Source organism: Triturus cristatus, chromosome 11, assembly GCF_964204655.1.
Source record: "Triturus cristatus chromosome 11, aTriCri1.1, whole genome shotgun sequence".
Lineage (NCBI taxonomy): Eukaryota > Metazoa > Chordata > Amphibia > Caudata > Salamandridae > Triturus > Triturus cristatus.
In genome coordinates, this window is record NC_140594.1 from 437,826,969 (window position 1) to 437,840,050 (window position 13,082).

The 13,082-nt window shown below is 45.6% G+C and overlaps 1 protein-coding gene across 2 annotated transcripts in view; it reads left to right on the forward strand.

Annotated features, from left to right (window-relative positions):
• Window positions 1–13,082, forward strand: part of SLC23A2 (solute carrier family 23 member 2) — an 833,120-nt gene that overhangs the window by 805,584 nt on the left and 14,454 nt on the right. For both annotated transcript variants that reach the window (XM_085636370.1, XM_085636369.1), the window contains 2 exons: window positions 7,904–8,033; window positions 8,660–8,797. In XM_085636370.1, coding sequence (XP_085492496.1) covers window positions 7,904–8,033; window positions 8,660–8,797 — 268 coding nt within the window. The remainder of the gene's footprint in view (window positions 1–7,903; window positions 8,034–8,659; window positions 8,798–13,082) is intronic.

The following is a 13,082-nucleotide window of genomic DNA, read 5'->3' on the forward strand; positions in this document are numbered from 1 at the left end:
CCTTGGACTTCCTCAGCAGCTGTGTGATTGGGGCCACCACTCCTGAAAATCCATCTATAAACCGCCTGTAAAAGTTGGCGAAGCCAATGAAACTTTGGACGTCCTTCACGCTTTGGGGCACCGGCCATTCTTTCACCGCCTTGATCTTTCGTTCTGCCATCTCCTGTCCCTCTGGACTCAGCATCACTCCGAGGAATTCCACGGATGTGACGTGGAAGTCACACTTGCTGAGTTTACAAAACAGCATGTTTTCCCTCAGCTTTTGGAGCACAGCTTTGACGTGGTGTACGTGCTCCTCCACACTGGACGAATAGATGAGGATGTCGTCGATATATACGACCACGTAGATATCCAACTCCTCTCAGAATACCTCATTCAAAAAGTACTGAAAGGCTGCCGGGGCATTGCACAGACCGAACGGCATGACGAGGTACTCAAAAAGGCCGAACCTGGTCTTAAAGGCGGTCTTCCACTCGTCTCCGTCCCTCATGCGCACCAGATGGTATGCCCCTCTCAAATCCAGCTTGGTGTAGATACGAGCTTTCTTGACCTGTTCCAGAAGTACACTGATGAGAGGCAAGGGGTACCGATTTTTTATGGTTATCGCATTCAATGCCCTAAAGTCCACACAGGCTCTCAGTTCCCCATTAGCCTTCGGGATGAAGAAGAGTGGCGAGGCGGCCGGAGACTTGGACGGGCGGATGAATCCTAGCTTGAGGAGTTTATCCAGGTACCCCCGGAGATGCACGTTTTCAGGCTCCGTCAGGGCATACAGCCTGCCGCTGGGAACGCTGGCCCCTGGCACCAGGTCGATCTGGCAGTCAAACTGTCTATGTGGTGGTAGCACTTCCGCCTTCACCTCATCAAATACATCCTCAAAACTGTGATAAGCCTGGGGGAGAGCCACATCTTTTTCTGCCGCTGTAGCCACCGTCTGACTCCCGCTCTCATCTGCGTCAAGGGATTCCGTTCTTATTCCACAATGCAGGATGCAATACGGTGACGTCATTTCGATGCGATGTGTTGGCCAATCCACAAAGGGGTTGTGTTTCTGTAGCCACGGCAATCCCAATATGACGCCATATTGGGGCGCTCGGATGATGTTAAAATCGATTTGTTCCAAATGGTTCCTCCCATATCTCATCGGAAGGACCCCCGTGTGCTGTCCGATGGGCCCCGTCACCAATCGCCTTCCGTCTACCGCATAGACGTCTTCGGGTACTGCTTTGGGAAGAAGCACTAGCCCTAGCCTGCATGCCTCGTTGTGGTCCATAAACATGCCAGTGGCCCCTGAATCCACCATGGCCACAACGGGTATCCACTGGTCATGCACTCCCACGTGCACCGTGATAAACAGGTGTCGTTGTCCCTTAGTGACCGAGTTGGAAAGTGAAGGGATGGATGAGTGACTCCGAGACGCCCCTTCTCTGGTCTTGGAGTCCTCTAGTTTTCCGCCGGTATGTCCACCACGGCTGTTACCGACCGGTTGGCCCGATAACGTGACGTCTTCGGTTTGGCAGGGCATTCACGTACGTAGTGGCCTTTTTTGCCACAATATAGGCACAATCCTTGTTTACGGCGTGACTCTTTCTCCGTGGCTGTGAGGCTCGCTCGTATCGCGCTGATGTCCATGGGTTCTCCCTTGGATGCGGTGGAAGTTTCAGGACTTCCCACCGTCACATAGGATGGAAGGGATTTTCCTTTTCTCCCATGATCCCCCTTTCTTTCACTTAGCCTATGTTCCAGCCGTAATACCAGGTTGATAAGGCCCTCACATGTCTTGGGTTGAGGGTCAATATGAGCCACGGCGTCCTTGAGCTCATCGCACAGCCCTTGATGGAAGAGCGCCGTCTGTTTAGCAACAGGCCACTTGGTTTCCGCAACCAGCCTTCGGAACGCGTTGAGATACTGCACCAGGTCGTTGGATCCCTGTCTCAACTCAAGCATTTCACGGTCCGCCGTGTACGAGTCAGCCCTTCTGTCGAATACCTTCAGGAATTCCTCGCGAAAAGCACCCCAATCACATAAGAGGGGGTCGTCCCTGCTCACCAGAGGTACGGCCCATTGTGCCGCGTTTCCAGCCAAATAGGATATAAGGAAAGCCACTCGAGCCTGACTCGTGGGGAACGCCTTTGGTTTGCACGATAAATGTAGCGCCACTTGTGTGAGGAATACCTGCACTGTGTTAGGATCCCCACTGTACCTCTCTGGTGTTGCCAAGGGGATGGCTACCGGCATTTCCACTACTACCGCAGGGGTCTGGTTCGTGAGGGAGGTGCTGGGCGTGAGCGGGTCCAATTGGATAGCATCCAGTCTGGCTTTTACATCGGCTGTTTCTTGCCTAGAGGCAGCCACTTCAACTTGCATGGCCGCTAAAGCAGCCAGCACATCATCAAGTGTTGCCATGTCTGTTATCGACCGGGAGACAGTTAGTGTTATTAAGGTCGGATATTTTGTAACGCCCTGAACGTCTCAGGATCGTTTAACAGACACGACAATGAGGACGCAACCACTTGTGAAGGGTTAGTTCTTTTAATGAAGGCAAATAAAATACAAAGAACAAACAAAAGTTATAGTCACTGGAATCCTCCAGGCTAAGTACGTTACCAGCCCACAGCACGGATGGTCCTAACCGTCCTCTGCATATACGCCGATCCCGGCGTATGCCAACAGAGGGCAGAAATGAAATGGCCGACAATGCCAATCGGTAGGCTGTGAGGGGCACGAAGAGTGTTGGGGAGAAACGAGGAGTCAGGGAAACACCCAGCCGGGGTCTCTACCTGAAGGGAGCAGCCGCTCAACCTCTTCCTCAGACTGCACCGGGACGCGGAGTCACCTCCTGGTGATGCGTCACCGATACCCCAATCACAAGCAAGAAGACTGAACCGAGAGCAGCCGCTCGATCGATCCTGTGGACTTCCGAGTCTGTAACGCGGCAAACACCTCCTGGTGTGCGTTACAGCTGGCAGTCCCTGTGTCTCTGGTCGGGCTGGGAGTTACGACTCCAACCAGCAAAAGCGCCACTGCGCTTGGACTCAGCCGAGTCAAAAAGCGAAGCTCAATGGTTGACCGGTAGAGCTTCCGGGTCCTTCACAGGTGACGATGGGGCAAGACACGGCCCAGGGAGTAACGACTCGACCTACCTCCGTTCTTGCCTTACTGGAGCACCACTCCGGAACACTGCTCTTCACGAAGCAGGTACGTCGGTGTAAACACAATATCCGACAGCCTTGTACCTCCCGGTTCCTCCCTTTATAGGGCGTGTTTTCCTTGAGTTATGTAACAGCTCTCCTGTTTACATAAGGGCGTGTTTCCCTTGAGTTATGTAACAGCTCTCCTGTTTACATAAGGGCGTGTTTCCCTTGAGTTATGTAACAGCTCTCCTGTTTACATAACCTCTCAACCGCTAAGCATCCTGGGAGATGTAGTCCGTTTTCGCTGGTTACCGTTTTCCTCCCCTCGTATGACAGGAATTCTTGACAGTATCATAGCGCTTTACATGAGCACCAGTTGCGTTACAGAAGGACACATTCATTTTTTGTTAGGTACGGCAAGATTAAGTAATTTGCCTAGAATTACAGGATCTTGTGCGTCCCTGCTGAGACCTGAACCCGGTTCCCCAGCTTCAAGGTCGACCACTCTAGGCGTTAGGCCACATCCTCTCCCCGGGTTATATGTTATGTTTTATTCAAATTAAGTGGGTATGATGTATGAATTTTGTTGAGTGCGCACAGCATAGGAAAGATGGTAATGGATTGGTGACAGAAACTCGAGGTCCACGTGGAATTCCCATACCATGTTGGTCTAATGACCTCACATGCTACAAGGCCTGTGTAGTGTCTTGAATTCTCACTCGAGCATGGAATCTGAAGGGTGGCGGCTCAATCTAGACTTGAACGGAAGGGGAGCGGTCAGAAGTTGTCAAGGACGGTTGTTGTCGGTCCTCTTTTACTAAATTATATAAATAAATGAAAGTCAGCAATTTGTAGGAAGGTTGACCACGTAAGTGGAATTTAGAGGATGAATTGAAATCCTATGAGGCTATTAAACATGAGTTGTATGTTCATGATGGTGTTTTCAGAAGGGTTGAGATCTTGATAGTACCCTCAAGCTTAGAGTAGGAGACACAGAGTTAGATCACGAGGGGTACATCGGATTGAGTGCTGTCAAAAGAAGGCTTAGGAAGGGTGTTTGGTGGCCACTTCTTGACCGTGACGTAGAGGGCATGGTGAGACAAGGCATCAGTTGTGCCTAGAGTGACAAATCTCCGAATGTGATGGAGTATCCTCCTCAGGTCATCTATAAATGGAGTGGCCCTTGGACATAGGTTGCTTTATATATTATGGGGCCTTTCGCCACTCTGGGTTCAGAACCTGTGTTTTCCTTGGTGGTGGTAGATTTGTTCTCACGTTGGTCAGTGGTCATGTTCGCAAAACATGTGGAAGTTAAGAATGTTATTGAGTTCTTGGAAGACATTTTTGTCAGAGAAAGCGTTGCAACGGAAATTGTTACTGACAATGGAGTTCAGTTTGCTTCATCAGAAATGTCAGTTTTCTTAATAAAGCTTGCTGTTTGCCACATAGGAACATCTGTGGATTATCCTCAAGGTAACACAGTGGTAGAGAGATGGAATAAAGTTCTTATGAAATGGTTGCAGTTGGCATTGGCTGAAGGTAGTGATTGGTGTATTGCTTTGAAGAGGTTGGTGTGGGCTTACAGAACCACACCTAATTGTGTCACTGGTAAGAATCCATACAAATTAATGAGGGGAAGAGTTTTGTTCTAAATTCAGTCCACGATAGATGCTGAAGTCTAAATCAGGTGAGAATTTTAAGAATGAGTGAAAGGAGAGGTAATGTAGTTTGTCGTGGTTTACAGGAAGGAGACTGGGTCAGGGTTAAGTTCGGATGTTTTGAGAGGAAGAGGTGCCTCAATTTTCCAAACCCTGGTGAAAAGAGTTGGAAGATTTGTTGTTGAGCTGTGTGAGGGCAATGCTTGGAATATTAAAAATAAAAAACTGCTAAGTTAGTAGTTTGTTGGAGTCAGAAGTTGGTAAAGATTGCAGTGAGAATGAGTTGTTCCAAAAAATAAAGTTGTATAGGAAGTGTTGGTGGGTGATGAGTGGCCTGTTATTGATGTGTCGCCTAGAAGAATGAGGCGGAAACCAGTATGGATGCAGGATTACATATTGGAATAAACCTACTATGATCAGTGGTGTTTAGGGCCTTACTGCTGTTCTGTTTTTTGCTGTAGTAATTTTAGTGAGGTAAATTTAATGATATCGCTTTGCTCTTAATGCATATGTCTGTGAAATATTGCCCCCCTTTGTGCTACTTTGTTATATTGCTAATATTTAATATTATTTGTTAAAAAGGGAAGATATGTAGCATCTCGCGTTCTCACTCGAGCTCGGAATGTGGAGGCTGGCGGCTCGAGCGAGATGCGCACAGATGGGAGCGGTCGGCGGTTGTCGCGAACGGTTGCGTGCCAGTCCTCTTTTACACACCTATCCAAATAAATAAAAGCCATAATCTATCCTAACTCGTCAGCCTGCTGCTCTCTTTGGAGTTTGCATCATGGTGGCAGTTTTCAAGTTTTCAATGGTTGATATGAAAAATAATCTCTCAACAAAGTACCAAAGCGATTACAAGTGAAGCATCCTTTTCAAGATAGCCAGAAAATCTTCCTGAAAAAACGGTAGTCTGGGAAAGTAAATTATTTGCAATCAGCAGTGTTATTAATGAAAGTGTCTCATAAATGGATACATTTGGTTATAACTTATTTAATTTCTTACGCCTCCTCTCTGCTTTTTTTTTTTCATGCAAACTATGCTTGCAAAGGTGAAGAGGCATGTTTGGATTTCTTTTGTATCTAGTGGGATTGTTCCTAACAAGGAATGTATGCTATGGCTCAAGATACTAAAGTTGTAATCAATGACTAGACACATTCGTAATCATTGGTGTGTGCGGATGGAGCATCCTCAAGTAACTAGTGTGTTCCAGTTAATAGTGAAGAAATACCTTTAATTGAAGAAGAAACGAAAGAGCTGTTTTTCTTTGACCATCCTCTCCTTCGTGAAAGACATAATTGATGTGGGTGCCATCAAAAAGGAGGAAGATGGTGATAGAATAAACTTTCACAATAACGAGGATAAGGAGGTCGTACGTAAGGGATCTGCTTTAAGTATGAAAGGAGGTTTTGGTGCCATTTACTTTGTTATAGAGAGAACTTTTTTATATGGGTGTGGCACAGTCTCTCGATGGATGTCCAGGCCAGTTTAGCAAGAAGATTACACTGGTTACTTACATCCCTTTGCAGCCACAATTAAGTAGCAGCAAGGGCTATAAATATACTGTACTATATTATCATTATGATTGAGTAACTACAGCTAGGTGTATTAAAGAAAATATTGTTTTCTGTGTTTCTTTGCAATTCAATTCAATTCAAAAGACCTTTATTCGGATTTCATAAAATCCATAAAAGTACAACAAAAGAAAAACAACACATTTATACAATAATACAATCCATAAAAACACCACAATCACGACAATTCATTTTCAAATATACAGCTAACATAAATAATTTTCAGGGATTTTCCATCGTTTTGCGTGCGTGTACTATTAATCTCAGAAAAGTGCTGGTGCGAAAAATTAGTTCATCTGTATCCAGGGAAAATAATAATGAACAGGATTCCCCCAAGGAAAGGGGTCTTAATTTTCTAAAATAGGGAGTTAAAAACCAGTTAATATATTTTAAATAAAATTTACAGAAGAATAGGAAGTGAATGTCATTCTGTTTGCTAATTCCATCACATGGGCAGGGATTGTATTCTACTGTGTGATGATACCCCAAAGGGAAAGCCAACAGGAATTTTACAGAACCTGCCCTTAAACGAAAGAGCAGCGATCGTTCCCAATTGGACATGGGGAGAGTTAGATAAGATGGTAGTGGGTGCCTACACAAATCATACCCCATGTATGTGGCAACAGAAGATTTAGGTAACTCCCTCCCCATTCTTTCTGAATTAAAAAGTGCATAAAGTGCTTGTTTAACTACGACCTTATCATTCTTCTCAATTCCAGTGGGTTCTAAGAAAAGATTGCCTTTATCCACTGCACATAATGTTTTGGAGACCTCGGCTGTTTCTTTGCACACTTCCAATGGCAAATTGGTTTGATGGAGGTTTTTGTTGATAATGTGTAACTGGTCATAGTTTTCATGAATATAAAACTTTCAAGCACTTAATGGGTGTTGGTTACAAATATTGTTGTCCACTCTCCCAATCTTGGGATTAACTGCTATTCTTTTTTCTGTATTATTATGGGTTAGATGGTGATTTCTCCTTTTTGGCACTCAGTTGTCCGTTCAAGCTAAGGTTAACATCTTGTGACAGCAAATGTCTCATAACAAATATTTAAGATTAATTGTAAGTAGATCTGCATTTATTGATGTATGCATTGTCTTTTTTCTTATTGGAATCCCAAAATGATTGTGACGAAACAAATACATTAATTTGTTGATGCAAAGAAAGGGATCTACAAACAGAAAGCTAGAAGGGGAAACTGTATGTTAGCAAGAAACATCCCAGCATGGTTCAGCAGAACACACACCTCTCTCCTGAGTTACCCATTGCGAGTCTGAATATTATTTTTGGGCCTCAACATACACCACAATCCCACAATCATGCATGTGCACCAAGTGCCCACTGTGACATGAAATGCACCCCTGAGCTATGCTTTGTGGTCAGATGGAGAACATCATGTGCATACACAAACTGTCTGCATACGATGGGGCAGAAAGTGTTATTTGTACCATGTGTTGTTAGTGTTTTTAGTGGCTGATGAAGAGCTGAAGTGAAGTACTACTGGACCTAGAATTAACCTTGTTCTTTTCTTCTGGATAGGTGGCGAGCCGCAGGGTGATCCAGTATGGGGCTGCTTTCATGCTACTCTTGGGCATGATAGGGAAGTTCAGTGCCCTCTTCGCATCCCTACCAGACCCAGTTCTGGGAGCACTTTTTTGTACCCTCTTTGGTAAGAACCTTATTCGGTTGTGTTCTCACTATCCCTAGCTCCCATTTGTACTTGGGGATAGAAATGTATAACTTATTTGGCATCTCACTCTTGCACCAGTGGTCTGGTGATGTTGCGCTAAGTGAGAAATCTATCTGGGAATAATCAGTGCAGTAAGTTGCAATGTCAGAATCAGTACATGCATGTCCCTTTGGTTGTAGCCAGATCCTACTAAACCAGGTCTTTGAACCTGTAGCATATTCAGGACACATTTATATATGTTTCTAAATTCCTGGTTTCTAATACAGAATAGTCCAGTTGTATGATCCTTTGCGGACAATGTGAAAAGACCACATGGGCACAAGATCTAGTATTGATCAGCATGCCAGTTCTCTATTGGTCGGCTCCAGTAACCACACCAGTAAGACACCTCCAATCAGCCATCTTCAGTTCTCCCTAGGGAGTCCATGGGTTTGGGTGTAGCTTAGAGATTTAGATTCTTTTTGTGTTTTAACTTTTTAAAGTGCGCTCAGTGTGATGGTACTGTCCTAGTAGAAGCTTAACTTGCTTTTGTAGTTCTAGAATACGTTTCTTTATCAGACATGGGTTATTCCTGCTGATCCTTTTGTTTGTCATCCCTCCTCCAGGTATGATCACAGCAGTGGGTCTATCAAACTTGCAGTTTGTTGACTTGAACTCTTCCCGTAATCTGTTTGTTCTTGGCTTTTCCATTTTCTTCGGACTTGTTCTTCCAAGTTACCTCAAGGAAAACCCACTGGTGACAGGTAAGATTTTTGGGGGTTACCAAGTATGCTTCCTGTTGTACTGTTCAAGGTGTTAAACTTTTATATGTTGGGACAAAAAGCATTGTCTAGTTTCAGTAAATCACCAAGTTTCATTCAATAGGATAGCTGTACGAATAGATCAACTTGTATAGCAGAAGTAACACCACCCCTGAATATTTCTTGATACTAATTCTAACCTAGCATTTGGTTCTGATGCCAGTGGATATTAATATTTTATAAATGGATGTTTTTGGGGCTATGCAGGGTATTTGTCAACTCTGGAAAGTGTATACTTTGGTATTCCTTCTTCACTGACTTTGCAGACAAGAATCTTTAAGTCCCTATTTGTGCCATATTTAATTACAATGTACTGCATGAAAGAATATGAATACATATATTTAGGCTTATTGGTTACTTTGCAGTATGATTTTCCATAAGTTTTCCATACCAGTCTTGGTTGGAATTGGAATTTTGTCGGTTTTGTTTGCCTTCCATGAGTAATATGTTGAATAAAAAATGGGCAGTTCCACAGAAATGCGGTTCGTATAGACCCATTTCCCTCATAAATATGGAGACAAAGATTTTGGCTAGAATTCTGGCCAACAGACTAACCAAAGTTATAACAGGACTTATCCACAGGGACCTGTCGGGTTTTATGCCTTACAGGTCAACAAGACTCGATCTTCGACAGGTTGCCAACTGGTTGGAAGTGGTGCGACATAGGACTGACCCACACCTTATATTGTCCTTAGATGCCGAGAAGGCCTTTGACACGGTCCATTGGCTGTTTCGTATGGCCGTACTGGATAGACTGGGATTTTGTCCTGAGTTCAGGCGATGGGTAGCCCCTCTATATGAGAGACCCTTAGCTAGGGTTAGAGTCAATGGGGTAACGTCCTGGAAATTTCCAATTGAAAGGGGCACCAGGCAGGGTTGCCCCTTGTCCCCTCTGTTATTCGCGATCGTCCTGGAACCCTTGGCTTGCATCATTCGCGCACACCCGAATATAACCGGCTTTCGTGTAAATGACAATGATGATCTGGATGAACGCATTTCCCTATATGCGGACGACATACTGTTATACGTTACGAGCCCTGAAACAACTTTGCCTAATATCATGGAGAGTTGTGAGGATTATGGCAGGTGTGCGGGGTATAGAATGAAATGGGAAAAATCAAGTGTCTACCCGGTAGGGTAGGCGGTCGAAAATATTGTTTATCCCAGCCAACTACAGGTCGTAACCACGGGGATAAAATATTTAGGTATCCACATAACGCTAGATAGGCAACTGGCACTGGAGCGGAACCTGTATAAGGTATTGGGGGATTTCCGTTTAGATGCGGACTGTTGGGCATCCCTACCCCTAACACTGCTCGAAAGAGCAGCGCTCTTCAAAATGGTAACCCTCCCAAAGTTTTTTTATGTCCTGCAGAATACCTACCAGACAATCCCGGAAGAGGTGTTCACTAAAATTGATGATATACTGAGGAAATTCCTCTGGCGAGGGAAGCCGTAATGTAACCAATATTGTAGTGGCATTTTCCTGTCGGACCTACGGGCCTACTATTAGGCCGCCCACTTGATAGTAATCAACGAATGGGCCTTTGGAGGGAGGGATTAGCCGGCATATGCGCTTGAGCATACTTAGTTCCTCTATAGGTCATACTCTCACTATCTTTACGGAGGCAAGGGCGTTGCAAAATTGTTACCGGCCATACAAATAACGATCATGGCGTGGAAAAAGGCAGAGAGGCGCTCAAAATGGGAAGACCGGGTGACCAAGGAAACCCTGCTTTGGGTGGGAACGCGACTTAAGGAATTTGCCAAGCTGAAGGGTTTTCAGAAGTGGGATCTGGTTGGTATTTCCCAGCTTAAGGACATAATATATCGTAAAGAGCTGGTGACGTTCCAGCACCTCCAGCTAGAATTACGACATGAACAAGACGCAACACTTTAAGTATCTGCAACTGAGGCACGCCTGGTGGGCGCAACATATTGAAATGGAGGGCCTCCCAGAGTATGCCCCGTTAGAGGGGCGACTTTTGATGGGAGACTTCGGAGAGAAAGCTCTGTCGTGGACTTATCGGACAACCATGAATAATACACCTGACCCAATGCGGAAACTGAGACTACAATGGGAGGCGGATCTGGGAGACATAGAAGATCTAGATTGGGAAATAGCCCTGATGCACCCGAGGGAGGTGGCCATTAGATCGCAGCTGTGTTTGATTCAGTTTAAATATTTGCACAGAATGTATTATGACAGAGCCCGACTGCATAAGATGGGCAGAGCGGAGTCCCCTAACTGCCTGAAATGTAAGAAAATGGAAGGGACCTTCTTTCACACTATTTGGGGATGCACACATGCACAGCTATGCTGGGGCACACTTCTGAAGGAATTGGAACTTATATTGCATGAATCCATACCCCCAGACCCTGTGTTTATTCTGCTTAGCATACCCACGGAGATTGATCTCTCCAAAGTAAAGCTGATACTGCTCCAGCTGGGTCTGGTAGTGGCCAAAAGAGACATGGTGAGGGCTTGGGGGGCAGATACTAACCCAATACTGGAGGAATGGCGAAGAGAGATGGGCATGTACATGTTGGGGGAGAAGACAACATACAAAGCAAGGGGGTGTCCCAAAATTTTTAGGATAATATGGAAGCCATGGCTGACCTACTATGGCCTTACACTCACGGATTCGCAGTAGACCCGGTGGGGGGGGGGGGGGGGGATACAGGGGAGAAGGGCAGAGATGAAGAGAGATCCTGTTGACAGATGTCACCCGTTGTTGCTGATTATTTCTGTACCAATATTTTTTTACCTCGCTGCACCTGTAATGAACATAGAAAGAAGATGTAGCTGATGTGAATGTGATTAAGAAAATGCAAATAAATGTATTCCCCCCAAAAAAATGGACAGTAGTGTCTCTGTACAGGATCCTTTGGGGGCTGTCACAATAATGAAATCCATATTTTAAAGGGGCATGTGAAAGATTTTCTGCTTTTTATGGGTCCATGTGAAATATGAATTTTATATAACTGCTGTTTGCGCAATGTTAGAATCCGGGTTCTCTGGTTGGCACAGGTAGGTACTTGTGACAAGCAGGGAACCTTTCCTCTAGTCAGGGTAAGAGGTTACACTCCTAAAACAACCCCTGCTCACCCTCTAGGTAGCTTGGCGCGAGCAGACAAGGCTTATCTCAGAGCGTTATAGGTTAAGCATTTGTGAACACATACAGTAACCAAGTGACAACACTACAAATGGACACCACACAGGTATTTATATTAAAAATAAGGATTCTTTATATAGGATTATCACAAGACCATTAAACGATTAAAAATACACAATACGGTTGTTTAGTTGGTAGAAGATTGCTTAGTTTCTCTTAAGTTCTTAAATGCGACACTTTATGTCAATGTACCTTAAATGCGACACGCAGGGCAACGAAAGTGTTGCAGCGATGCAGATGCGTTGAAGTTCTTGGTGCAAAAGAAATAAAGACGGGGTCTTCCAGATGCGTTACGCTTCTCCGATGTTGCGAGAAGACTCGACTCGATGCGTCAGCTACAGCGGCGTCATCCTTGACGAGATGCAGCGGCCTTGGCAGGGGCACTCTTCTCCGACGTTGCGAGACGCTTCCGCTCGATGCGATGCTGCAGCGGCGATACCCCTTCTGTGAGATGCGACGACAGCGGCTCCGACAGTGACACGCTTCCTCCTCGATGCAAGACTCTTCTCTCGATGCGGTGCAATGCGACAGCTACGATGGCTGCGATGGCGACACGCTTCTTCGGCGTTGCGAGACACTTCCGGAATGATGCAAGACGCTTCCGCTCGATGCGATGCTGCAGCGGCGACACTCTCTGCGAGATGCGACGGCAACAGCTCCGACGGCGGCATGCTTCTCTTCCTTGCGTCGCGCTTCCTGCTCCTTGCGACACGCAGTCCCTCAGAAGGCCCAACAACAACAGCAGGCACTTCCAAAATACTCTGGGGAGCTGGGGGTGAAGTCCACTGGTCCTGGGACTTCGTTCAGGCGGCAAGCTCAGTTCAAGCCATTGGAGATCTTTTTAAAGCACAAGTTGAAGCAAAGTCTTTAGTAGTTTTTCTCCTCTCCTTCAGCAGCAAGGCAACCACTGCAGGCCAATCCCCCAGGTCAGGGACAGTACTCCTCCTACAGCTTTCCCAGTTCCTTCTCCTCTGGCAGAGGTTCTTCTTGTTTCAGCAGGATCTAATTTCTTGGGAGCAGGGTCCCAATACTTATACCCCTAATTCCTTTGT